Source organism: Colletotrichum lupini, chromosome 3 (assembly GCF_023278565.1).
Source record: "Colletotrichum lupini chromosome 3, complete sequence".
Taxonomy (NCBI): Eukaryota; Fungi; Ascomycota; class Sordariomycetes; order Glomerellales; family Glomerellaceae; genus Colletotrichum; species Colletotrichum lupini.
In genome coordinates, this window is record NC_064676.1 from 2,451,631 (window position 1) to 2,477,828 (window position 26,198).

Below are 26,198 nucleotides of genomic sequence, written 5' to 3' on the forward strand. Positions count from 1 at the left end.
GGGTTGGTCTGCTGTATGAACCACTGATCTGGGTCGAAGAAGATACAGGATGAAACAGCTTTATTCTCTGGGGAAACCCAATGGACTGTGCTTAAAAAAAACCTACCTTACCTTACATTGTGGATGAAGGGTAGAAAAGACAACGAGTTTGGTGTGGACGGGCCCAGATCGATATTTTGTTGTTTGTCTTTAACAGTGTGACGATAACTCGTAGTACGGATGCATAATGTTACATGCCCCTCATGCCAGAGGCAGAGCACGTCCGCTTCCGAGTGGGATAGGCGCAGGTCGAGTGACACCACTTTGAGGTGCAGACGGAAATGTCACCTCACCGAGGGCAAACGGTCATGCGATGCATGCAGCCTGAAGTGGTAATGTCCAGACGCGGGGTTGAGATGACCCAGGTCTCGCTATAGATGACAATCATAGGGAGCAGAAATAAAGATGTAGAAAGGCAACAGTGGATTGAGTTGCTAAGTTATTGTTTAGAGGCCCAAAGACTTCCGATAGGCCCCGACTAACACACAATGTTTACTTCATCATCCCCTGTCCTTCGAGAGCTTTTTGCAACTCGACCCGCTTGCTTCATCTGAAATGCAACTCCTGGTCCTGTTCGTTCTTGGATCGCATTACTGTATTATTAACCTTGGTTCGCATCATATACCAGTCATTGGGCTGAGACAGCCCGAGCATCCTCTCTAGCCACCAGCTTACTGGAAGTAGAGCATGGCAGCGACGGTAAGGCCGATCAGGGCAATGGGAGAGCCCATGCGGACAGCGTCACTGCCGGGAACGGTGGTGGGAGAGCTGGTGGAAGAGGTGGAAGCGCTGGTGCCTATTCAACGGGTTAGTCAGGGTTCTTATGCCTCAAGTAGATGGCCACGTACGGGTGCTGGCGCGGGTGCTGGTAGAGACAGTGGAGGCAGCAGTGGAGTTAGCAGCAGAAGAGGCCGAGCTGCTCGCAGCGGAGGCGGAGGAAGCAGAGGCGGAGGAGGTGATGGTGGAAGCAGCGACAGTGGTGGTGACGGTGGCGGAAGCAGAGGCGGAGGCGGAGGCAGAAGCCGAGGAGACAGAAGCGGAAGCAGTGACGGAAGTGGTCAGGGTGAACTGCTCAGAGTAGTTGGGGGTGCCAGTAGAGTCAGAGATCTCAATGGCGTACTGGTCGGTGGGGAGAGTGGAGGAAGGAGTCCAGGAGAAGGAGGTACCACTCTGGCCAGCTGAGATAGAAGTCAGTATCAGATAGCATCTCACCAGGGCTCGAGATGTACTTACTGGCGATGGTGGAGACGGTCTTGAGGTCGGTGCTGGGGCCGTTCTTCAGGGTGAGAGTAACAGGGCCAGAAGCATCAGACCAGGTGATCTCGAAAGCCTGACCAGCCTGGACGTTGAAGTTGGTGTTGGTAAGCTGAACAGCCTGGGCCATGGCAGCGAAGCCGGCGACGAGGACGGAGGTGAAGCTCTTCATTGTGACGGATTGGGTTGTTTTTCGAAAATTAAGTGATGAACGAGTGTAGGAGTATTAGGTATCGGACTACTGTAATTTAGCAAAAAAGGTCAACAACGAATGTCGGGAATAGGCTCGTGAGGAAACAAAAGGGAGAGAGGCAGGCAACGATGTGAGGGGGGGACAGCTGGGTAGAAAAAGGCTTCCTCGTCTCGCGCAGGCGCGAAATTAGGCGAAGTCGAATCAGGGGTAGAGCATGGAAGGGGGGGCGTGTGCGGGTTCGGCGGAGAGGCAGGCAGGCATGCGACTTACATCAATACCTAGACGGGGCTTTTCCTATAATTACTCGCACGCGTTACTGTTGCTGGGGGTGTGCGGATGGATGGGTGGCTTCTGGGACAAAGTAGCACCAGAAGATCAGCAATTTGAATTCTGGGAGTGGTGTGGTTGTGATTCTTGGTTTTCCTCTTGTGCGCAGAGTGTTGGAGCCTTGGAGGAACTTATTTGTAGTGTGGACCGGGCAAGTTTGTTTGGATTGAGATGGTGATGGAATGGATGAAGAGTCAGGTGGGAAAAGATGGGCGCACTTGAGCTTAAGAGGAGGCAGGAGGTATCGAGGTTGAAACAGACAGGCGCGCGATCGAGCCTTCCTCTTTGCTATCTACCAAAGTAGGTCCTCATGGCGACATCATAACAAGCACCCAACGCAGCAACAGCCGGGGACGAACAGCAACCGCGCGCACCTTGAGGCTTCTCGAGGGCGCCGCGGATGGCATCACGGCTCCCACTGGGTGCGCGGACTTACATACCTACCTTACCTTAGAGTAGGTACCTGACCTTACTTGTAAGGTAGAGTACCACAGGTAGGTACCTTACCTTGGTCCTCACACTGGTGTGGTAAGCGTTTTAAGGGTGGTATGGTACCTTAGCAGCTGAGGAAGTCGCAGGCTATTCGTCGCAAATGAGAAAAGGAAGCGACGACGACGAGCGGGGGGCGGGTACCTTCCCACCTCTTCCAGCAGCCCTGGCAACAGGAGTGGCACTAACTCCCAGATTGGACTAACGTGGAAAATTCTTGGAGGGTACCCCTGTCGCAGAGAGGAACCTGGCGAACCCCAGGAGAAGCGCTAACAAAGACCAAGCTTCAGTTTCTTGTCCTTTGGTTGTTTTTGGTACTGGCTGATGTCCGGCCTGACTTATTTCTGCTTCTCCCAGTGGCCTCCTCTTCTGCCGTAAAATGCCACGACTGCGTGCAGCAGCTTCAGCTTACTAGCGTTGGTGTTCCAGGTTAGCTGCAAGTTTTACCTTTGCTCAATTCACCATACATCCGCACGCCGTCGTCCGGTACTTTATATTCGACCTAAGGCAGGTCAGGTACCTAGATAGCAACTCTAAGACGACCGTATGGTATTCTTACACGGTACCTAAAGTAGATTTCCTCCAAGCTTACTCCAAGGCGATGTACGATTTCTCAACTACGTGCAACCACTGGGCAGACCCCCGATGCAGCCGTCAACTCCCCTGGTACTCCTAGCTTGCGTCCCCGGAGTCGTCCAAGGCTCCTTATTGGGCCCTTTTGGCTGGGCAATGGAAGGATCACGACCATCTCGGGCAACAGCAGGGAAGTTGGAAGAGGTCTGGGCCTCAACGGTTCTCGCCTGGGAGTCTGGGACTCCGTCCTGGGACCCAGGGCAGTCACTGGCGTCAATTTGAACAATGCGCCCAGCAATGGCACAATCTTCCACATGCCATGCCATCTCGCTTCCCTGCTTTCCAGCCCACAGCAGGTGACACCACGTTGGAGCCCGCTTGAACGGCCCAAGGCGCGAAGAGACCCCAAAAACCCCTCGGCCGGTCTAAGTACCTTATTATCGAAGAAAGTTAATTCTTTTTAAGTTATAAGTATAAGAATATAGTTTTAATAAAATAGTATAGTACCTATTTAGTACTTAAATTAAAATACTTTTTTAAGCTTATTATAAAAAAAGATAATTATATTACTAATTACTTATTATTAAAGTTCGTAATATTATAGTTTTAATTATAATAGCTTTATTTATAATAAGTAAAAAGTTTAATTATAAGTTTTTTAAAAGCCTCTCTTTAAGGGCTATAAGAGCCTCCAAGTTAAGTTAAAATATTTATTAAAATATTAATAACTAAACTAACCCTATAATAACGGCTTTAATAAAAAAACTAAGAAATAAATTAAGAAATAATATTAAAATCCTTATTAATATTAAGTACGATTTATAAAGCGTAGTAACGTAGTTATAAAGTATTAATAATATATTTTATATTAAAAAGACTATTATTAATATTAATAAAATAAATAGGGCTATATTAATATAATATCTTAGCTTTTTTTTATAACTCGAGGACTATAACTTTAAATAATATTAGAAATTTATTAAAAAGCTCTTTTAAATACTTTAATATATTTATTATTATTTCTATAATAATAAGACTCTTAGTACTTATATATAAGTATAAGTTATTTATTTTTAAATAGTAATATTAGCTTATTAATAAGCTATTAAAACTATAATTCTAGCGATTTTTTAACGAAGGAGAGGGTAGAATAGAGGAAAGGATGGGTAAGAAAAGGGTTAAGGTTAAATAGTGCAGAATTCGAGGGCAGGGTAGCGTCTATATATACTATAGCAATCCTCTAGTAATGCAAAACGATAGAGTTAAACAGTGCCCTCGGCCGGTCACTGACTCTCTCACCATCGGATGGGTACATACGCAGTACAGGTCACACTACCCTTCATTGTACGTTCCGACAAGCGGTGGGTACATTCGTTCTGGTCCGGTAATGGGGAAAGGTTCCTGTCGATCTGGGTCTCTGGAGGCGCAGCAAGGGAGAGTGGTACGCAGTAGACGTCTCCATCTCGCACATTTCCAACGGCCGCCCTCCTCCGAAGCCCCTTCTTCGCATTGGAGTGATTCGCAGCGGACAACCATGGCGAGGGCCCTTTTCGCCCCCCATGGGAATGTGCGAATGCTTCTGCTGCTGCTGCTGCTGCCGCTGACGCCCGGCTCAGCCTGCAATTGCGTGCGCAACCAACAGCATCCATCCCTCCACCCTCCCTTCCAGCTCGTGTTCCATTTCTCCACGGCAAAACTTTACTTTCCGCGGACCAGTCACGAGCCGCCTGCGATCCCATCATCGATCCGAGTAGGCAATGACAGCTCAAGGCTCCCCCACCACACTATTGGAGGTGACGACGCCTATGGATGCTTGATGCTCGTGAAGGTGGCTTTTACGAGTGGTATATCCGTCGAGAAAACCTATGCAGAATGCTCTGCGCTTGTGCATTTGGAAGACTCGAAAATAGCATCGGCACTTACACACCTAGCCTTGATGTGTTGGGACACTTACGTCGTCAATCGTCCGAGATCTGTGCTTCATCTGCAGAGTAACATGCCTGTACGTTCCGTTCCACGCCTTGTTGTGTTCGGGTGGGAGCACCGACATGACTGACGCGCGAGACAGCAGATGAACTGCTGTTGACATACTCAAGCGTGTCAAGTTCCTTTTCCTTTGGTTCACCAAGACACTACTCTGAAAATCAAGCAATACTGGTGTCCGTCCCGTTTCGCAAGGACAGTCAGACGCACATCAATCTGGAATGGGACAGTCCTCTAATACCGACCAGGACAGCCTACTGTGTAGAAGAAGTCATGGCAGGCTACGGATCGCCTGATGAGGATCTACCGAGGGCCTCTGGGGAAAAGATTTCACTCGCGCCTTCACCCGCTTGATCCGTGCCGCAAGTTGCCATCCCGCCCCATCGGTCCAAAGTGCAAAGTCTCACGGAGGAGCCAGGAGCATGCACATATTGCGTATATTACCGTCCCATTTGTCGACGCGCCTCGCTGAGTCGCTGCATCCCATCAAATCATCGCGCCAAAGCGGCAATCTCGCTCTCTTTCGGGTGACCGGGGAGCCTCCTCCAGAACGATGAATAAGATGCAACGACGTCAGGCTCGCCGCTCGCCTATGCCAATGGCGTTTTCCAGTTCCCAGTTCCCACCGAGTCCAATTTCCAATGCACACCCCGTTGGGTCCCGTTGTGGAGACCGACATTGGCCAAATCTCCCCAGCGCACGCTACTTCACGGCTTGCACGGTACCTGCATTCTGCGCAATGGTCCTTGCTTCTGGCCTCCAATCGACGGACTCGGACACTAACAGCTCTCGCCTGACGGCCCTGGCCCAGGACTCTCATTGGAACCCTGTCCATGCGTATGCGCCCTTCAGAGAGGCTCCACGGCCGACGACGGGAAGCCTGCAGCATCGACAGGGCATCGCCTGGTTCTGACTATGTCGTCCGAACCCGTCAGCAAGTTTGCCAATTCCAAGTTGTCTAGTGTATTTACCACGAAATGCAGCTCCCACAGAGCCATCGCCCCAAACCATCGGATACGGCAGCTCACAGGATCCGGCAGCCTCTTAACCTCCGTTGGGAATACATGCAGGGGTCGCACCCTCGCTCTCTCCGTGATAGGCTGGGCTCTCTCCATACTTTGCATATTGTCCACCCAAGCCACTTACTCCGGACTTGGATCTGGCAGTAGGTAGGTATCTCAATCCTCAACCAGCCGTGCGATGACACTTCATGGCCATGCCATGCTTGGTTCTTGGCTGAAATGGAACAAGCCTGCTCGCTCAGGGGGCGTTTCACTCTGATACTCGACTGGAATGGAAGGGCACCAGAACCACGGAGTTTTCCTCGGCTTGACTCAGATGACGTAAGTATAACTCTCTGACGGCGATGGTAGGAATGCCGGCCTAGCAGCCATCACTTCAGTTCAATACAATCATGCCGTTTCAGCTCATAGCTCGGTCAAAACATCAAATTCAGACTGGGGCGATGGATGTTCTGCAGCGCCACAGCCGCGTGCGTCAATCAATAGACGCGATACGTCTCGTTCGCTGAAAACGCTCACCAAGCCGTCAGTCTCGTAACTTGACCGAAGGAACAGTCTTCCATGAGAATTTACAGGCCCTTGAATGTTGAAAACCATGCCGCGAGCTGGATCGTCATAGTGTCTTATGTTCCAAAAGGCTCACAAACCCACATCCATGTGACAGGTTGTTATCTTACATCACCGCAAAGCCTCCTTTGCCTCAGCAGAAGACAACACTCGCGAACTCATGGCCATTGCCCGAGATGTATGCATATATGCTGTTGCGCCGGTCTATCAGTCGACACCATAGACCGGGATGAATGGCATGAATGGCCGTGGCGGTGGCAAACTCACAAGAGAGGCCTCCTCTCCATGTGGTATGTAGCTTTGACTGGCATGTTGTCTATTCACGAGGCGAGCCCAGAGTGCATCGAACGACACCTCGCCGAACACCCTCAGCCTCCTCCCTGACTTGAGTTACCGTTGCTCCTCTTCCCCTAGCCTTATCCACAAAATCATCGAGTGAACCTCCAACGCCAAAGTAAAGCCGCTTCGCCCCAACCAGCGCCTGCGACTGGCAGTTGCTACGTTGGCTCTGTTCTCTATTGAGGATGGCAAGGACCATCTCGTTGAAAGCGTCGAGTGCGAAGGGCGAGTAGATGGTTTCCGCTCCAATAAGAAGGGTATCGAAACTGCTGGACCCGTCCAGCTTGGACTGAGTCTCATAGAGAAGATCAACAAGCTCCACTGACCAGCCACCAGAAATGAAATTGAGAGAGATTTGGGAAGACGTCAGGAACTCCTTGAATTGCTGCAAGACCTCTGATGTGAGTTCGAGCTCGTCTCCCATCGCGAAGGCCTCTTCCAGGGCGGGGTTCTGGTCCCTGCGTTCCAGAGCCCAGGCGAGGATAAAGTTGGGCAACGTGACCAGTTGCAAGACTGTCGGGTTGTAGTCGGCCAGGGTCAGCAAAAGTGGCGATCTCGGCGCTGGATTCCTCAAGGTCCATTGCAAAAGAGCGAGCGATGGAAGCCCTGTGCCGCATCCAAGCTGCGGATAGGTCGGTTAGCTTTCGGTTCGCCGCCAGCAGGGCATGCAAAATAAAAATAAGAATAAAAACGCGCGTCAGGTGTTCAGATGCTCGTACCTCGATCACTCGGAGAGGCCGTTGCTTGAGCAGGTCCAAGTATTGGCCACTGGCGAGAACCTTGACGAGGTCCACGCTGCTCTCCCAGCTCTTGAAACCGCCCTCGTAGACGCCCGTCTTGACATCGTGGCTGCCGAGGCCTTCGGCATCGGCACCGTCACCGGCGGCCTCATCCTCGGCCATGAGCTGCACTCGCACGTCCCAGAGCTCGCGACGAGGGATCTTGATGAGGCTACCGTCGTCCAGGGTGACGTCCAGGGTCCCGAAGGCGACCTTTGAGGGCAGCCTGGAGAGCATGTCCTGCAGGTCGTGGGCGGTGGGCGGCAGCTGGGGTTTGCCGGGCACCGGAAAGGCGCTGGCTGTTGCAGCGGACTGCGGGGTCTCGGGCTCCGGGGCGGGCGCGGAGGCCTCGGCGGCCGGGACGGGAACGGAGTCGTCCTCTATGTCATCGCCGCCGAATCCGAAGGAGAATGATGCCATATTTCTCTTCGAGGGTGGGAGACGCCGCGTGGATTTGCAGGGTTTTTGTATTACCTTTCTGCAAAAGATGAGTGAGTTGAGTACGCACGAAAGAGACTATGAAAATGTGGGGGCGCGGGTTCACTCACAGAGTCACACACACAAACACAAAACGAAACGCAGTCTCTTATTGGAACCTCACCGACGCAAGCTACCTTATCGGGTGTGTTTGTCGAATCGGAAAACCAACGACAACAGAGCTCTTACGCCACTCGAATGACTTGGTGGCTTGCAGATGTAAGAAGTCTTCTGAGGCAGTGAGTCGATTAAGCTTGAATCAAGTTTGCGATGCTGGTGCCTGTCAGTAGCATGAGTTGGTATAGTCAGGAAGTCAACTGCTTAGATTGGACTCACAACGCCCAAGGTTGGGTTCAAGCCGTCGCCACCAGCAAATCTCGGCCTTAGCAAAACGTCTTCCTGTTGCTCGCATATCCAAGGCACCCAGAGAGTCGCCAGCTACTAATTGGCCGAGTCGACCACCAAGCCAATCGTCATCGGTGGCCAAGACTGGGGATGCTTGCTTTTTGTTTGCCAGAAGTTCTTCCCTATCGGCGCTTTATCATTCGAAGACTCTTCTAATTCTGCACCAACGCCGCCCGCCGCATGTTTGGGCACTTGCTTGGTCGCAAAGAGACCAATAACCAGCAACTTCTCAGAGAGGCTCCATGCAGTGCGGCGACTAGGGAGGAGGCATCACAACTGGGCGATTGTCTCATATCTATGTACCTGTACAGAGCCACGGAGCCTCCCCTTCGGCCTTCGGATCTCGTGCTGACCAGCCCAACACCCATGCCCTGCTGGTTTCTGCGAAGGCGAGGGCGAGGGCGAGTGTAGAAAGCTGCAACTTTAATAGGCTGAGTGGCGTTCGGGAAAATGATCCGCAGCTGAGCCTATTCCTCCCACGTCTCTGACCGCATCTCTCGCGCATGCTCTGCTCTACCCTCTGCGCTTGCTCTTCACGTAAGGTAGATTGAAAAAACAAAAAAGAAGAAGAAAAAAAGCCGCAAGCTGAAGAGCCAGCGGCCGTTCATGGCACATGACGAACCTGCAAGCCGTGGCCGCAGTGGTTCATGGGCTCAGCTGCAGATGCCTGCCAGACAGACACGCATCTCTGCATCCTAATGGCCCGGAGGATCTGGTGCATCTCGAGCTTTGTGCTCCTTCAAATGAGATCTCGTGTCTCAGTGGTCAGCAAACGCGCGAGGATGCCGCCCCCTCCCGTCATCCCACCATCTCTACCATGCGGCGCCGAACATGCTCACGGCCGATCGACAATGGACCCGGCACTCGCGATTCCCTCTCTCGGCGATCCACTCTAATCAGGGCATCACACATCCCCTTTCTTCGGTTCTTCGTCAGCTGAGATGTCGTCAAGAAAATAATGAAGCTGATAGAACGGTCGGCAGCCAAAGCATCCTCATCCTCAGGACCGCATTGTCTTTTGCCTCCAGGAAACGGCCGGGATCAGACCCCTACAATGGCATCTTCTCCATCCGTAGATACGCCCCGGTTTGCGCTCCATATCGCCCCCCGTCCGCGGCACTCACCACGATCCCGCTCCGGCTCCACGCCTCCATCCTCCAGTGCGGCAAGAGTCGTGATTCGCCACTCACCGTACTTAGATCCATGCCATGAACACCCCTCAGCCCGGTTCTTCCCTCCTCCCGCCGTGGTTGGATGGTTTACGACCTGGTCCAGCCCAGGACCCTTTTCTTGCTAATCGGACCTTGCTTGACCGCAACGAGCTAGCAGACGTGCAGACAACCCATTTTGTTCAATTCTTCTGCCCATGGACCAGCCTTGTTCCAAAGTCATTTGGATACGTGCAGCCACACCATGTGCCGTTGCACCAGCCAAGATTGATAAACTGCCCGTCGTAAATCAACCAACAATGAGGCCCGGTGCAGACCCCTCCTAGGCTCCTACGACAGGAACCCCCAATTGAGAGGACCCATACCCATTGGCGCCTCTCTATCCGTAGAGTCCACCGTTTTGTTTCATGTGAGCTGTCTCCTTTTCATCGTCAAAGTCTATGTAGGTATGCCTCTTGACAAGAAAGCTGTGCTGCGTCAGCTCGTAGTTTCCACACTAAGGTGGTGCGGTTTTTGGTGTTAGTCGCGGAGGCATGGTAGATTTCACCTCGGACTATGCTGCCTGTCACTGACAAGGACAACGTCTTTTGGATCCCGCTCCAGCGGATTCACTCGTTGCTTCTTCCTCTCTGGCGCTTTCCGGTTTGTCTCATCCCATTCTGCCATGGTAGAGGCTCCTTTGCAATTATTGGCTAGTCTCCGTGACAGGCCGCCGCGCGCTACACTTGCCAAAAGTCCACAGTCACCCGCCCGCATCCTCTCTTTAAACCGTATCTCCACCAAGCGAGCAGGAGAAAGGCGCTTGTTCGGAAAGAGATTCCTTGCAGCCACTCGCTGGCGCCTTCCTCGGGACTCAACACCCCTTGGCATCTTCAACTCAGATATAAACCGGTCTCTTCTTCCTCTCTATTCTGTGCCTAAGTAGCTCTACAGGCACGCAAACCAGCAACTCTCACAATGACACGGCAACTCCCTCAACTATCTCGTCATGTCGACGCCCAGGGTAGCGGATCCAGTCAACCTATTCGCACCAATACCGCCTACACTGTGAAGGAAGCGCCGTTCGGGACTCCGCAGCCCATTCGCATTGTCGGGATCGGCGCCGGTGCAAGCGGCATCAACCTGATACGCACCCTGAGAAACACTCTCGGTCCCTCGACGTACGAGGTTATGGTCTACGAGAAGAACGAGAATGTCGGGGGTACCTGGTTCGAGAACCGATACCCCGGGTGCAAGTGCGACGTGCCTAGCCACAACTACCAGTTCAGCTGGAGACCGAATCCGGCCTGGTCGAGCTTCTTTGCCCCCGCGGCAGAGATTGAGGACTACCTTTGCCAAATATGTGACGACGAGAAGCTGCGGCCCTTTATCAAGACTTCGCACCAGATCATCGGCGCGGCTTGGTCGGAGTCCAAGGCCGTGTGGGAGTTGCAGATCAAGAACTTGGGGACTGGCGCCGTCTTTGAAGATTATGCCAACTTTTTCATTGACGCAACTGGTATCTTGAAGTACGTACATCTCCATTGGAGTTGTGTATTATATTAACGTCTGACTTGCCTAGTAAATGGAGATTCCCGGACGTGGAAGACATCGCGGTTTTCGAGGGTACCCTAATTCACAGCGCAAACTGGCCTAAGAACTTTGACTATACAAACAAGACGGTAGCGGTCATTGGGAATGGTGCGTCCGGCGTCCAGATCGTCCCAGCAATGAGACCACGTGAGTATATACCATCCCTATCATGGCGACGCAGCCAGCTCACAGCAAGCAGACGTGAAGAAGCTACATCACGTCATCCGGACGCCCACCTTGATTATCCCTCCTCGAGTTGCCACAATGAAGATGGGGCCTTCAGCAGCTCTCCTGGACCAAATTGAGATGGACGAGAACGAGCGATTCTCAGCGGCGACGATTGAAAAGTTCAAAAATGACCAGGCCTTCTACAACAAGTTTACTAAGACTCTCGAGATGGACTCCAACATCAAGTTCGCCATCTCTCTCATTGCGGGAAGCCCTCAACAGGCTTGGGCGCTGGGAAAGACTAAAGAATTCATGACTGCGATGCTCAAGGGAAATGAGAAGCTCTGCAAGCAGCTGATACCCGACTTTCCCCTCGGGTGTAAGCGACTCACTCCCGCCCCTGGATATCTCGAATCGTTCCACGATCCCCGGGTCTCCCTTCACACCGACGCCATCAAGAGGTTTGTGCCGCAAGGCATAGAACTGGCCACTGGGGAGATCCTCGAAGTCGACGTTGTCGTCTGTGCCACTGGCTTCGACTCATCGTTCCTCCCCTCGTTCCCGTTAGTCGGTCGACACGGCAACTTGCAGGACATCTGGTCCGAGCAAACTCCTAAAGCATACATGTCCCTTGCTGTTGCTGGTCTGCCAAACTTCTTCAGTAAGTCGGGATTCCCTTGCGCTTACCGCTTCGAAACTAACCATCCTGCTTGCTGTAGAGTTCCTGGGGCCCAATGCGCCTGTTGTGCAGGGTGATGTCTTTACGCTAAGCGAGCACATTGCCACTTACATCGCCAATACTATCCTCAAATGCCAGACAGAAGGCGTGCGGACTATCGCCCCGTCTGAAGCGGCCGTGGAGGACTATTTTGAGCACATCTCAGCCATCATGCCTCGCACAGTCTTTGCGGGCGGATGCAGATCTTGGTATAAGCAAGGCGAGGTCAACGGCCCTGTGACAGGTCTGTATCCCGGGAGCCGTATGCACTTCATCCGCTTGCTGGAGCGATTTAGGGGCGAGGACTGGGAGTACACGTATGAGAATTCGAAGCAGAACCGATTCGCATACTTGGGCAACGGGTTCACGGCGCCAGAGATGGCGATGCTCAAGGCTGGAGCGCCGCCTTCATGATAATGGCGTTGGGGGCCGCGGGGACCAACATTGCCTTGTACATAGACAGGGATAGACGGCTGGGTCTTGTACTCAGTGGCATCACTTTCTGGGTGGTTTGCAGGCGTTGATTTCTGGGAAGGGTCTAGTTCTAGGCACGACGGATGATGAAGTCCGATTTGAGTGTTTGACGATTCAAGCAAGTCTAATACCAGAATGGCGTGTGACACACTGCACAGACAGGAATCACACGTTAACTTTATGACACCACTATTGCTTTCCCCTGTGGACCCAAACTTGTTGCCTGGGCCTCGAGTCGTCAAGTGAGACCCCTGTTTTTTTTCTCTTTAAGTCGGAGGAGCCGCGGCCTGCGGGAGTCATCCAATGTCTCGGATGCTGAGCCACGGAGTGGTTGTGTCCAGGCAACTTGGCGCGGCGCACCCGAGTGTTGGGTACGTTGCTGGGTGGCCCCGTGAACCGACTGACCAGTTTTCCCCTGGTCCAGCTGTGTAATGCCTGTTCGTGCGGAGTTTCTGCGGGAGATGCGAGGGCTCGACCGGATAATTGGTAATGGCGCTGTTTTGGGTCGTTGGGAGGAAGTCTCGATTGCGCTGGTGTTGTCTTAATGTGAGATATGGCTTGTACCGGCCCAAATAGGCAACACGAATGCCTGTTGGTTCTAGTACATGTAACTTGAAGGTTGGGTTGGAATTGCTTAGACGAAGCAGTTTATCTTTGGCTTGATGGAAATGGAACATGATCTCCGCCTCAAAGAACGAGTACCATCGAATGGACGGTAATACTAGTCCATGAGCCTCCAGTGGCTTGCCCTGCAACTGAAGATTTGTTTGGCTGGAGATAACGGAATGCTGCACGTAGAATGAAGGCAAGTGATTCAAGACTATTGCTGAACGAGTTACGCTCTGATACGGCATTACACTTGAGCCGAGTAACTAGGATGGTTTCGAGTCAATGCGATGGTTTAATGTAGACTATTGACAACTCCGTCATCTCGAGACCTTGCGGCTGAGATGCTGGGGAGTAGAGTCTTTGGCTTTGGAAAAAGAGTATCATCAAAAGGGCGATAGTCTATCTTGCAACCGAGACATCTATCCATTATGTCAGTGTTATACCGAAGGAAGTTGATGGAGATTGGATCTCAGACTCTGAAGGCGTATATATGCAGCTCTTCAACCGGTTTCTTCGAGGCATGCTCACATTTTCCTCCTCCTGAAGGGTAATTTTAGAATTGCATCCTCACCCGTCGGGGATCCTGGACAAAATTCAGTGTAGACACGCCAGTTGTCTGGTGTGAGTTGACATCGAGGAATAGTCTCGGCTGGTATTATCGGTTCCGCCAGACTTAGTGGCATGAGTGACTTTGTGGACTCTAGTGTCCTTCTTTCATGGAAACTGGACTCCATTAAATCTCGGCTGGTTGACTATAGCCTCCGAACCTATCCCTAAATGACGAATATCGTCATTAAGACAAAATCGGCGAAACGGTGAGCCGAAGAGCAACCAGCTTAGCCTTTTACATAGTCCAAACTTCCCATTTCATGTACAGTACTTTCACAAGCCTTTTTCGTCTACTTGAAAAGTAAGATTCCAGCCGGGTTGATGGTTCTGCATGAGAAATGGTTGGTTGGCACGTAGTTTGTTGGTTCAAGTTCGATCATCATAGCGCCACCCCGTTTAGTGGCCCGACCCGCTCCATAAGGCCGGCGCTTAGAATCATGCACCAACCAATTCCGAGTCTCATCTTTCTCTTGTCTTCTGACTCCTACAGATATCTGATTACATATCTTTCACCCCATTTCTCGATTTTGTGGCGCTTCTCACGAATGCCTTCTCAATGAGATTGTCAAGCAGCATCAACACTTGCTTCCCGGATCTCGTTCGTATTCCATCTCGTTCTGCCTTCGGTCACGTATGTTGGGAACATGCTGCGCCCCTCCGTTTCAACCAGGGTCTGCAGGAGGGCAGACTGACAATTGCTGCGCGAATGTAACAGTCGCTATGAAGCCTGCCAACTGAGGCGCACATTTGACCACTCCATCGGGTTGCCACAGTTTCTCAGGTTTGCTGCGTCTGGTTACAACTTTACCTAGACAAGTTAAATGCAGTAGAGGTCAGCCGATGAAATATGCATGTCGGAAAGTTGGTGTTGGCAGCCAGGATGAGAGTTCGCAGGCCTATTGGTGTGTATGCGGCGCGTGTCTGCTCCATATCCTGGCGAGTGCTAGGCGCTTAGCATGCATAGTGCATCGGGGCGGATTCCAAAGAAGGCCCCTCTCGTGGGCTTGATCTTTGGGCAAGTATCTGCACTGCCCAGATGTTGGTTGAGCGGATTCATTGAAGAAGTGCCACTGTCCCTCACCTTGGTTCCCTGTTGAATGCGCAAGTTTTGCATTTGCCTGGCTCGAAAGCCGGGAATCGCTATCCTTATGAACCTATTCACTGTTTCTTATATGGACTTCGTTGTTTCACTCTTGATCGTACACTGCCTGGGTTTTTGTTCTAGATCGTCGCAAGATGAGCCAAGATGAGCCAATCTATCTTTTGTCGTTGGGTATGTTGCTCCTTGGCCATTTGGGAGGCCTTATCTAACACAAGGCAGACGGTGGAGGCATCAGAGGGATATCAGAACTCGTCATACTACACGAGATTATGAAGCGGCTACAGAAGGTGGCAGGACTCAGAGAATTACCTAAGCCTCAGGACTATTTCCATTTGATGGGTGGCACAAGTACTGGAGGGTTAGTTTGTCTTTCCAATACACCGTGTTGCAAAGTTCCGCTAACAGCAGATCGTTGGAAAGACTAATTGCCATCATGTTAGGTCGCATGGGTATGTCGACTGAGGAAGCCATCAACGCATACGAAAGTTTTGCAAAGGACGTTTTTCGAAAGAAGAACCGCAGGCGGTGGTGGAACAGAACTTATAAAGAGGAAACACTCGTCAAGATCATACAAGACAATGTAACCAAGAAGAAGCTCGCAAAGACCACGATGCTCGACGACACGAGGGAAAGGGGGCTCGCTTTTGTCTGCGCAGCCACATATGACGCCTACGAAGCCTACCTCTTCCGAACGTACAAAGGGAGCAGCAACTGCGCTCACAATGTGGAAATTTGGGAGGCGGCAAGGGCAACATCAGCGGCACCGACATTTTTCCACCCGATCTCCATCGAAGTCGAGGCGGAGAGGGACCAGTACGTCGACGGTGCCGTGACCTGCAACAACCCGGCTCGCCTTGTGTTGAGTGAAGCCGAGTCCTACTTCGGCCCGAGGAGGACGTTGGGCTTTCTTCTCAGCTTGGGCACCGGACTGAAAGTCTCCGATAAAAAAGTCAATGTGGTTCCTCAAGGACAGCTTGTAGATCGTCCAGTCGTGGCCAGACAAGGCAGCGGCGCACTCTTCTCAAGAGGCACGATAAAGATTCTCAAGCATGCCAAAGCATCGCTGACTGATTCCGAGCCTGAGCACCAAGCCCTAGAGCAACGGTTCCAGAAAACACACTACGCATATTGGCGGTTGAATTTGGACCGGGGTGCTGCAGATATCAAGCTGAATGAATATAAGAAAATGGGGTTGTTGCGGGCGGCAACGGAGAGGTACTTACAGGACATTGAAGTCTCTACCAGCATCGAAAAGATCGTCAGCATGTTGCACAAGAAGGAGGGCGTCGACCTATCTCTTGATGCCGCATGTAAGTATCCTCACCAAGCTACTCTGCTAAGTGACTGACTCGCAGTAGGTCATGCAGTTTCTGACGCAGCCTCGAAGCAAGCCCTTCAGCAAGAGGTTCAGATCAACAGTATTGCAAGCCCGCAATTCACTGGCAGATTAGACATACTCAACAAGATGGAACGACACTTTTACGAACGCCCTTCCGGATCGTCGCCTAGAAGACACCTCCGAATTTGGGGTATGGGTGGAATTGGGAAGACGCAAATTGCCCTCAAATTTAGAGACTTGTATGGGTCGAGGTAGGTGGCACGACGTTCATCTCAACCCATAGTTTTCTTACTAAGTCCGCGTATTTCAGATTTGATCGGGTGTTTTGGATTAACGCCGCCACGAAAGATTCTATCTTTGAGAGCTTCAGATTGTTAACAGCTGAGATTTTCGACGAAGAAGCTGGCAAGCCTAACATCAAGAGAGTCCAGAATTGGTTGGCGCAAAATCAAACTGAAGAGTGGCTTCTTGTCTTCGATAACAACGACACAATCGACGTGAGCAACTATCTCCCTCCGGGAAACACTGGGAATATCCTTTTCACCAGCAGACGGAAAGACATGTCACCTATCCTGGACGCCAACCAAACAATCCCTGTCGACATCATGGATGCAGAAGATGCAGTCACACTATTCCTCCGCGCGTCGCAAAGGCAACAGGCAAAGTCAGAAGATGATGATGTCGAGAAGTACGGGAAGGCAATCGTTCACGAGCTTGGATATCTCCCTTGGCCATCGATCAGGCCGGTTCTTTCGTTTATATTCAAGAGTGCTCATTCAAAGACTACCTCAACAACTTCCAGAGACGCCGAAAAGACATACTAGGGGACCCGCCTCTGTACCCAGGAGTGTTCGAGCACAACCCAGCTGTCTACGGTACATTCGAGCTTTCCTATGATGCATTGGAAATGCAGTCAGTGGGAAAAGGTCGGAAGGGCCAGGCTGCTCTGAATGCTCTTCGCGTCCTCAACATCTTCTGCTTCTACCACAATGAGAACATAACGACGTATATCCTCAGTAGAGCAGCCACCAATAAACAGATGGAGACGACTTTCATAAGCGGTGAAGAGGGTAGCATCGCGCCGCTTCCATTGCTCGACCTCACAGAAGAAGGTGACTGGGATTCGACAAATTTCAATGACGGGATTGCGATGTTGAGGAGTTACTCTTTGATCAAGAACTCTCTCCTGTACGATGAATCGTACTCTATGCATGTTTTGGTGCACTCTTGGGCTAGAGACCGAATGAAGCCAGAAATGCTGGTCTTCCAACGTAGAGCAGCCCGTGAGATACTCTTCTTTTCCGTCGGGAGAAACAATCGCCTCATCGAAGAGCTCTTTGCCAGCCAGGTGCTGACACATATGCAGGCATGTCTCGACCAGGGAGGCTCGGAGGATATCGAATGGATGAGACGAACGGAGCAAGAAGGCAAATTCGCCCAAACACTTGCGTACCTGGGACTTTGGGACAAGGCCACCGCAGTCCTGGAGCAGATCGTTGCCGGCAGGCAAGAAAAATTGGATTGCAAGGACTGGGCAAACATAGCGGCATTGTGGGATCTGGCTAAAGTGTATCGCCACTCTAGCAGGCTACGAGAGTCCGACAAAATTTTCGGCTTGATCTTGAAACTGCTTCCGGAATGCCCTGACAAAACCAAAGTCATCAGGCACAATTTAAACATCCAATTCGACTGGCTAGAGTTGCTTATTGTTCAAGCAGGATACTTGCAAGCCAAGATGTTGCTAGAAACCATTATGAAAATAGCAAAGCCACAGGGGTGGACATCTAAATGGTACCACCGCGGCTTGGCATCATTAGCAACTATCCTACGAATGGAAGGCGATACGGAGACGGCTGTCGCCCTGGAGATGGAAGTTTACGAACACTGCATCCGCGACGACAAAATCGAACCGGGTCACCGCAACATGATGACCTCAATGAACAATCTTGCAGCATTGCATTCGGAATGGGGGATGCATGAGGAAGCGCACCAACTCTGGTGTCATTTTCTGAGCAATGAAGAACGCCTCAGAGGCAAAGAGAACCCAATCACCCTGCAGTCGAAGCGAAACGTCGCCACGGGCTGTGCAAATTTGAACCGTCTTAAGGAGGCCGAGGAAATCTTACGCGAGGTTCTAGAGGTCAGCGAAAGGGTTCTTTGGAGGACGCATCTTGATACGCTGGCAACAATGGATCAGCTGGCGGGCGTTTTGGCCCGGCGCGGTGAGACGGAGGAGGCCACTCGGCTTTGGGAGGAATGCCTCGAAAGTTGGGTGGGTAATCTTGACAAGCACCATCCTCTTATAATGAGGACGACGAAAGTTTTAAAGAGATTAAAGGATGATGGTGCTGTTCTCGGGCTGGAGGACTTTCAGGCTGGTGGAATCATGCGTCCAAGTGGATGGAGATTTTATTCTGTCAAGTTGGAGTTGGAATTCGACACGCCTGTACTCAAGGAGATTGCCGCCAAAAGTTTGCTTCTCTGGCGAGAGAGGGTTGCACGAAACCAAGGGCGTAGACTTTAATCGATAAGTTCCGAGGCGGGGTGCTACATTGGTAGTGGCGTCTCTGTGAGAATCGTCTGTAAAATACTTTCGTCAAATTGAGGGAAATATCCCACAATATGATCCAACGAAGGTGCGCGATCATCCAAGGCGAATTGTGTATCACGACCTTGATTCAGACTGCCGCATAGCAGGTTAAGTCGGTGCCCATTTTGCGTCTTGCTGCGCCTCTGTGCCACTTAACGGGCAGAAGGTAATGATACAGCATGACTAGTGACATTCCAAGAGAAGAAAGGTCACTCTTTGGATAACAATCGCTTTTCAAATCATAAAATTGAGATCTCGCTGTTATGGAATAGCCCCTTCTTCAACAGCCTCACAAGGCACAGTCAGTACGAGTGTACGCAGAGACCCGCAGGAAGGCCTACACATGCAAGATGCAGTTGTCTGCTGTACAGTGTACAAGGCTCTATCGGGCACTGTATGGATCATCTCAGTGACATCGCAGGGGAAAATGGCGATTCACATGACGAAATCCCTAAACACTACTCACTATTATCTCGAACAACTTGCATCGCGGTGACCATTTACCATTGGCCCGAAGGCTCATGATCGTACTCGAGATCTAGTGTCTTAAATTTGATAGACTTCGCGCTTTCCTATTCACTCAATTGTCGCAGCCTCCGACCCGAAAACTTCATCACCGCCAACACGACATTATGCGATCTGCTTCAATCCTGAGGATGGCCTCGGCCTCCGTCTCAAAGGGCAATGGCCTGAGGCCAACGCCGATGGCCCTCTTGCCCCCTATTCCGCTTTACCGTCGTCTTCTGCGCGCACACCGCAAGCATCTTCCTTCCGAGATGCGGGTGCTGGGTGATGAGTACATCAAGGCCGAGTTTCGTGCTCATCGCACAGTAGATAACCCGGCGCACCTGGTATGTCCTCTGCTTTGGTGATGGCATGATTAGGGGAATCATTCTTTACCCGAGAGAACTTACTAATAATACCTTCGAAATGTGCTAGATCGGTTTCTTGACCGAATGGCAATTATACGCGCAAAAGATTGAGGGCAACTCGTGGGTTGGCGAGAAGATTGACCCCGTTAAGGTTGCCAAGATGAGTGGTGAGTTCCCCTTCATTGGTAACTGTCACAATGGCTGACGACTCGTTTCCCTGTCAGACGAACAAATCGGCCAGCTTTATGAGCTGATGCAGGCAATCAAAGAACGGCGTGAGTCAGGAGAGGGCGAGGATCAATCATGATATCATTGCCTCAATGAAGTACCATCCAAGTCAATAATGCGACGTCCGCGACTTGTGCGCGTTTGTATTAACAACTATGTAAATCTAAACGTCGAAGAGAGAAAATGCTTGATCGGTGCGGAGTCTCTACAACGTATGGAAGGCTGCCCCTTGTGTGTAATTATAGACAAGAACCAAGAAGTCAGGCCTTGCGCATCGTCATCGTCGTCTTTCAGTGTCTCTCAGTGTCCCTCAAACGCCTCGACAATCCAGTCGGCTTGAACAATGCTTACTTTCTTAGCATAGTTTTTCTGCGTGAAGACATGCTCAAGGAACATGATAGCCTCTTTCTTCTGTCCGTGTAGCACACTGGACGGGTGAATGGCAACAACGTGCTTGCCTTGTGACGTGACGTAGCTCGCATCCGGCGCCAGTATAGCTGTCTTGGACACGAAGCCACGAAGGAAGCACTTAAGCAAAGCTTCGGCCTGTTCCGGAGCTAGAGGAGTAAAGGGCTGGGGGTCTGGCGGCGGAGCCTCTGTAAGAAGGCCTTCTTTGAGACAGAGGCTGCGTAGTTGTCTGCGGATGTTGAGCGCTGTCTTCATGTTGCGAATATTGACCTTTCTCTGCTTGCACCACTGTATGCGATCGGCGTTCTCGGCGGCGTATTGTTGCATTGTGGTAAGATATGTTAGGATATCGCCTTCCCGGCGGTAGAGCTCCTTGCGAAGTTCTTCAATTTCTTCGCGTTGTTCTTCCGACTGCAGCTGATGGAAGATGTCGTCGCCAGACGTGATGCAGGAGATGACGTCTATCGTCTCTAGGACGCAGTCGAATTCTGGCTTGGCGGAGGCAAGCAGAACCGCACCAAACGTCGCAGAGACGGGAAATCCGGCCATCTTGCGGCCGGCCTCGGTGATTGTGCCGTCGTCTGCCAAAGCACCTAGTCCATGAAGGCTGACTAGTGCTCGTTCGATGGCTTCCACATCAGGGGTGTCCATAAGGGGAAACCCGAGAATGTCATCAATGCCTCGTGCTTTCATCGTCAAGACAGCTCCCAGAACATCGATCCTCAGGATCTCTGGCAAGTCTGTTTCCTCGAGTGTGCTGAATGTGCCTTCAGTGTATAGCCTGAAGCACTTGCCAGGGCCTTCACGACCAGCACGGCCTGTTCGCTGGATGGCGGAAGATCTGGAGATAGGTTTTGCTAGTAATGATTCCATGCCGAGGCGAGCGCGAAACTGCTTGACCTTGGCCTTACCGCCGTCCACCACGTAACGTACACCAGGTACAGTCACGGACGTCTCGGCAATATTCGTAGCCAGCACGATTTTCCTCGTGAAACCTCCCTTAACAGGCTGGAAAGCTGCATGTTGTCCTTCCATTGAAAGCTGACCATATAAGGGTAGAACCTTGATTTTGGGAACATTGGAGGCCAGCGTTGCGGCGTATTCCTCGAGCAGTGACTGAGCGGATTCGATTTCCTCCTGTCCGGTCAGAAAAGCAAGAATATCGCCAGGGAGCGGCTCTTCCACATGGATTTTGAAAATCGTTTTCAACAGGGATTCCTGGATATCCGGCACTGGTTGGGGAGTATGTATCGTCTTGACCGGGTACTGCCGGCCCTGGATCTTCAGTACTCCCACAGAGTTGCTTGTCTTGTTGATCAAGTCGTCACCGCCGCCTTTTTCTTCGGGACTGTTCGTAGAGAAGAAACTTTGAATCCGCTCAATATCCGCTGTGGCACTCATGACAACAACCTTCAGTGGTATGCCGCCACGGCCCTTCCTGCTACTAAGCAGGATTTGCTTAAGAAATCCGGACACCAGATCCACGTCAACACTTCTCTCGTGGATTTCGTCAACGATAACGGCGCTGTATTGTTTCAAATCTGGATCTCTCAGAAGCTCCTGAAGAAGCATACCTTCGGTGAGGAACTTGATCTTCGTGCCCTTGGGGACCTGGTGATCAAAACGAACTGAGTATCCAACTACTCCGTCACGGCTCTCACCGAGAGGCGCCCCAGCCTCGCGAGAAACTCGATGCGCTAAAGTCGTGGCGGCGACTCGACGTGGTTGTGTGACTGCGATCATGCCACCGACACTGACTTCTCTTGCCCCTGCGATACTGACAATTTGTCTCCTACACCACGGCTCCCTGACCAAGAACTGAGGTATTTGAGTACTTTTTCCGGAACCAGTTTCACCAACGAGAAGGAGTACATCATTTTGGCGTACGCGAGTTTGTATCTCCTCTCGGTGTGCCCAGATGGGTAACTTTTGCCTGATCTTCAACAAGGCAGGATCTTCTCGCCATCTTGGGCCTCTTTTGTCAAATTTTGGCCTGTCTCGATCCTGGGATGTTTTCGACGAATGGTTGATGAAGGTCGGAGCTGTTTGGTGCGAAATTTTTGAATCTTTGACTAATGCGTCCGACGTGGCATCATTTTCTGTATCCTGAACAGACCGTAGCTCTTCCTTTGGACGTGGCTGAACTTCTGCTTCTTTTTTCTTTGCTGGGGGGTTGAGATATCCCTCGAGAGAGATTACTTTGTTACCAACCTTGATCGTATTTTTGCCATTAAGCTTCCGCTTTTTGGGGGCGCGTTCAGCGTCCAGTACAGAGGACATGTTGAGGTTGCTAACAGAGTTTGCGATGTGATGTGCAGTCAGCGGATAAGTGAGAAATTGACGGGAAGAAAGAGGAAGAAATTTATGGGGAGACCGCTGGGTTTGGGTTCGCACCAGGTGAGTTTCTGTTTGACTATCTACCCCAGATTTACACAGGGCACCTGGGATATGCACCGAGGTAGGTACCTGACCGCCTCATCGCAGTGGCCGCAACGTCTCCTCCAGAGCCTCTTCTTGAATAGGATAGTTGAAATGAGAAAATTGATAGAAATCTGTTAAATACATAAGTGATGGTAGCCTGTAGTTGATTCTCAACTGGCGAAATAAATACTCCCACCAGGTCTCCAAATTGTGACTGACTTTGTCCGTGTGCATCATGTTGGTCAGACGCCCAGCCTCGAAAATACTGTGTCCCAATTGCAAATTGCGTCACTTTGGTCGCTTTCAAGTGTTTCCCCTCACTCGTACTGATACAAATCGCTTGCTTGCTCCCGCCTTCTCGTATAGCAAGGCTAGCCCAGCGTTCTCTCGTCGACAGACGATCTTCACCCCAACAATGGCGGACCGCTACAAGCTCATTTACACCGTGCCAGGTTCGGTCTGCTTGATATTATCGAACAGAAACCAAATCATACTAACTTCCTCTGGCATTCCAACAGCTTCCCACTTGGTCGCTACCAAAGACGCCATCTTCGAAACGGGTGCCGGTGTCTATGACCAGGGCAAGTATGTTCAAGTGGCCTTCGAACTTACCGGCCAAGGCCAATTCAGGCCCGTAGCGGCAGCTGGGGCAGACCCTCACACAGGCGCAGTGGACCAGCTTGAGCGAGTCCTAGAGTATCGAGTCGAAATCCTATGCTCTGACAGAAATGTTGCGAAAGCCGCTGTGGCAGCTCTCAAAAGGTATCAAGTTTAAACTTCAAAGTTCTTCTTGCTTTCGATTGACAATATGGTCTCTGTAGCGCACACCCTTACGAAACCCCGGCCTATGAAGTTTACAAGCTGGAGAACATTTGATTACCGACCAAGCTCTTCTTTCATGTTCTTTGTGGACATTTTCACGAATGGATATTTGGTGGAATCGTCTCCCAACCATCTACTTGATGCGGTTCAGACGCTCTCTGTTCATTCTGACTCCGTCGTCGACGGCATCGCTCTGATGAATAGGATTTTAGCATCAACACAAAACATGAATAAAGTTTAGTGATAAGACTTACCTTTTTGGCAATATTGTTGATGAGAACAGTCTGTGCATCGACCTCATTCCCTAAAGCGTGGGCTCCCAGGTTAAGACGCGCAACCGAACCGGAAATAGCGGTGATATTGTCATCAATCGCCCTCTCTTTCTCTTCTTCTTCCTCGTCTTCACTATCGAGAGTGAACTTCTTCTTGGTTTGTCCCTCTGACTCCCTTTGAGGACGACCAGACAGCGACATTTCCCTGAAGGTATCTTCCATTCGCTGGTTGGACTTGAAAGCCTCGTGTCTGGTTGCCTCGCGAACCTCACGCTCCTGGCGGTGTCGGTCGAGAATCGCCGCATCTCGTTGTGCCGCACGCGACTTGGATGTGAATGGGTTGGCGATGTGAACTGCAAACATGCTTCCATTGGCCTTTTTAAGATCCTTGGCGCCCTCCTCCGCCTTCTTATTGTGGTTTGCCGCTATGTCCATGTTCCTTTCTGTGTTGTGCAGACGCTCGCCTTGAGCAGCAAGCCTAGCGAGGGACGCATTGGCTACGTCCTCAATGTTGCTCGCATTTTGACGCATTCTTTGGGTGGCCTGAAGAGACTCATTTCTGATATCCTTGATTTGTGACTTGGTAGCTCGGTATTCCTCCTCCTCTTGCTCTTCGGCTGTGAGCTCACGGGGAGCTCCGTATCCGCCGTATCCCCCATCAGCGCCAGACGGAGTCGTCGATTGGCCGTAGCCTCCAGCCTGCGGCTTGTTCTGCTGGTATCTGTCTTGAGCTCCGCTGAAGAGCTCGTCGCGCACAGCATCGGTGCTGTCACTGTTGGTCCGGCCCAAACCGCCGTAGCCTCCGGGTCCGCGAGCCCCGCCATTGGCACCTGATCGCTGATTCGCGCCGTAGGCGTTCTGGTTGTTGTCGTAGCGATTCGCCCCGTATCCTCCTGCGGCCCCGTACTTTTCATTCCCGTACCCACCGGCAGGCTGTGGCGGGGCACCTGAGCCAGCACCGGCCCTCGGGCCGCCAGGAAGGCCGCCGGGGGCACCGCCATTGATGGGCACACCGGCTCGTGCTCGTTGATAGGGCGTCATGCCGGCGTACTTATTCGCGTCCTGAGCGTAGGGATCGCCGCCAGCTGGAGCTTGTGCGTAAGGATTGTCGTTGCCCGGAGCAGGAGACTTGCTCTTTCGCCCGAAGAGGGCGGAGCGATTGGCATCGTCGCCTTCGTCGCCGCCTTTCTTGCCGAAGCCGAACTTCTTCATGATGAGGAACGATAAAGTGGAAAACTTGGGTTTCGTCGAGGTATGGTGAATGTGGTTGTACAGTTGAATTTGTTCTAGAAGAAAGCAAAACACAACGTGCCGCTGAAGGTTTGTCTAAGGAAACAGAACGTAAGGTAAAGGAAATGTATAAAAATAAGGGGAAGTCAGGTCGTGGAGGGACAGCACGGTAGATGGTTAGATGCAAGAGGTACGAGCAAGGGACGGGCAGCACCAGCGGGCCCAGCGGGGACCTAGCGGGGTTGGACAAGGGGCGTCCAGTAGCAGCTTAATGTGGCAAAATCGGGCCCGTCTTGGGTGTGTTTCGAAGGCGAACGGAAGTGCCCCCCTCAGGCTTCAGGGTCTAAGCCATAAAACATTCGTCAGGCTTCTAATGGTTTGGGCCTGACTTGGGGAATTGGGCTTGGGCCAGCGACGACCCGAAGCGCAACGAATCAAATATGCAAACTGCCTGGGTCAGGCCTGGGTTCAGTGTTGCGGGCTGCGGCAATGGAGAAGACTTTATCCTGTTCGAGATGACAGGGAATGAGTTAGCTACCCAGGTACTCCGTACCGACATATGAGTTGGGGTACGGATCTCCGTACACGCTCTGTTGACAATCAGATTATGGCGCAAGGAGCGGGCTATACAATGGTGGTGGTCATCATCAGCCTATAGCAGCTCTTCGTGCTGGACTCAGCCTTGATCCTAGCGCTGGAATCATCGCTTTTCCTTGGTCGCTCTTCAGCTTACTGCGTAATCCGGATGTGTCGTCTTACTGCGTAGTGCCGCAACCAGACTCAGTATCAGACGGCATTGGGCTGAATACCTAGGCAAGCCGGTCGCATCTGCGTATACCTACCTTACCTAGATAATGTATCCGTGCTCTGTGGTTTTCCCACAATTCGCCATACGCATCTTATCTAAGCATATGGCCAAATGTGCAGTAGCATTATCGCTTATGCTCTGTGAACGTGGCATTATGCGCTGATTACCTACTCTTTCCAGGTAGCAAGGAGATGAAATTAGGACTGATTTCCGAAGCAAATGAGTCCAGCCTCATCTGGGAGAATGGTCCTGCGGAGTACTTCGACAGTGTCTGTGCCTAGAGGCCAAGCGAATGCAGCCTTGCAAGACCCTAGGTGCATGTGAATGCGGCAAGACACGT

At 51.4% G+C, this 26,198-nt stretch overlaps 11 protein-coding genes across 11 annotated transcripts; 4 read left to right on the plus strand and 7 right to left on the minus strand.

Annotated features, from left to right (window-relative positions):
* Window positions 1-710: 710 nt before the first annotated feature.
* CLUP02_05487 (uncharacterized protein) lies at window positions 711-1,465 on the minus strand (the record flags this gene model as incomplete). Its single annotated transcript, XM_049284494.1, has 3 exons — window positions 711-835; window positions 888-1,217; window positions 1,273-1,465. The coding sequence occupies 3 exons, from the start codon at window positions 1,463-1,465 to the stop codon at window positions 711-713; spliced, it is 648 nt and encodes a 215-aa protein (XP_049141637.1).
* A 1,450-nt stretch (window positions 1,466-2,915) lies between these two features.
* CLUP02_05488 (uncharacterized protein) lies at window positions 2,916-3,308 on the minus strand (the record flags this gene model as incomplete). The annotated part of the gene is made up of 1 exon (XM_049284495.1): window positions 2,916-3,308. A coding segment is annotated over one exon (393 nt), but the record flags the coding sequence as incomplete, so codon positions are not given.
* An 838-nt stretch (window positions 3,309-4,146) lies between these two features.
* Window positions 4,147-5,771, plus strand: CLUP02_05489 (uncharacterized protein; the record flags this gene model as incomplete). Its single annotated transcript, XM_049284496.1, has 3 exons — window positions 4,147-4,219; window positions 4,372-4,813; window positions 5,555-5,771. Coding segments are annotated over 3 exons (732 nt in total), but the record flags the coding sequence as incomplete, so codon positions are not given.
* Window positions 5,772-6,763: 992 nt separating this feature from the next.
* Window positions 6,764-9,168, minus strand: CLUP02_05490 (uncharacterized protein; the record flags this gene model as incomplete). Its single annotated transcript, XM_049284497.1, has 8 exons — window positions 6,764-7,408; window positions 7,506-7,991; window positions 8,074-8,108; window positions 8,232-8,270; window positions 8,379-8,540; window positions 8,612-8,703; window positions 8,757-8,914; window positions 9,070-9,168. The coding sequence occupies 8 exons, from the start codon at window positions 9,166-9,168 to the stop codon at window positions 6,764-6,766; spliced, it is 1,716 nt and encodes a 571-aa protein (XP_049141640.1).
* An 827-nt stretch (window positions 9,169-9,995) lies between these two features.
* Window positions 9,996-10,282, minus strand: CLUP02_05491 (uncharacterized protein; the record flags this gene model as incomplete). The annotated part of the gene is made up of 2 exons (XM_049284498.1): window positions 9,996-10,112; window positions 10,190-10,282. 2 exons carry the CDS (start codon window positions 10,280-10,282, stop codon window positions 9,996-9,998), a joined length of 210 nt encoding a protein of 69 aa, XP_049141641.1.
* Window positions 10,283-10,573: 291 nt separating this feature from the next.
* Window positions 10,574-12,488, plus strand: CLUP02_05492 (phenylacetone monooxygenase; the record flags this gene model as incomplete). The annotated part of the gene is made up of 4 exons (XM_049284499.1): window positions 10,574-11,124; window positions 11,178-11,335; window positions 11,388-12,017; window positions 12,076-12,488. 4 exons carry the CDS (start codon window positions 10,574-10,576, stop codon window positions 12,486-12,488), a joined length of 1,752 nt encoding a protein of 583 aa, XP_049141642.1.
* A 356-nt stretch (window positions 12,489-12,844) lies between these two features.
* Window positions 12,845-13,891, minus strand: CLUP02_05493 (uncharacterized protein; the record flags this gene model as incomplete). Its single annotated transcript, XM_049284500.1, has 4 exons — window positions 12,845-13,420; window positions 13,461-13,556; window positions 13,633-13,697; window positions 13,729-13,891. 4 exons carry the CDS (start codon window positions 13,889-13,891, stop codon window positions 12,845-12,847), a joined length of 900 nt encoding a protein of 299 aa, XP_049141643.1.
* Window positions 13,892-15,002: 1,111 nt separating this feature from the next.
* On the plus strand, window positions 15,003-19,976 carry CLUP02_05494 (uncharacterized protein; the record flags this gene model as incomplete). Its single annotated transcript, XM_049284501.1, has 14 exons — window positions 15,003-15,039; window positions 15,088-15,155; window positions 15,218-16,178; window positions 16,227-16,458; window positions 16,518-16,953; window positions 17,010-18,479; window positions 18,537-18,720; window positions 18,782-18,843; window positions 18,902-18,926; window positions 18,985-19,098; window positions 19,154-19,289; window positions 19,357-19,648; window positions 19,737-19,836; window positions 19,894-19,976. The coding sequence occupies 14 exons, from the start codon at window positions 15,003-15,005 to the stop codon at window positions 19,974-19,976; spliced, it is 4,200 nt and encodes a 1,399-aa protein (XP_049141644.1).
* A 221-nt stretch (window positions 19,977-20,197) lies between these two features.
* On the minus strand, window positions 20,198-22,963 carry CLUP02_05495 (helicase associated domain-containing protein; the record flags this gene model as incomplete). The annotated part of the gene is made up of 3 exons (XM_049284502.1): window positions 20,198-22,681; window positions 22,747-22,857; window positions 22,946-22,963. The coding sequence occupies 3 exons, from the start codon at window positions 22,961-22,963 to the stop codon at window positions 20,198-20,200; spliced, it is 2,613 nt and encodes an 870-aa protein (XP_049141645.1).
* Window positions 22,964-23,141: 178 nt separating this feature from the next.
* CLUP02_05496 (uncharacterized protein) lies at window positions 23,142-23,602 on the plus strand (the record flags this gene model as incomplete). Its single annotated transcript, XM_049284503.1, has 3 exons — window positions 23,142-23,178; window positions 23,245-23,488; window positions 23,548-23,602. The coding sequence occupies 3 exons, from the start codon at window positions 23,142-23,144 to the stop codon at window positions 23,600-23,602; spliced, it is 336 nt and encodes a 111-aa protein (XP_049141646.1).
* A 79-nt stretch (window positions 23,603-23,681) lies between these two features.
* Window positions 23,682-25,032, minus strand: CLUP02_05497 (uncharacterized protein; the record flags this gene model as incomplete). The annotated part of the gene is made up of 2 exons (XM_049284504.1): window positions 23,682-23,741; window positions 23,803-25,032. 2 exons carry the CDS (start codon window positions 25,030-25,032, stop codon window positions 23,682-23,684), a joined length of 1,290 nt encoding a protein of 429 aa, XP_049141647.1.
* Between the last annotated feature and the right edge of the window lie 1,166 nt (window positions 25,033-26,198).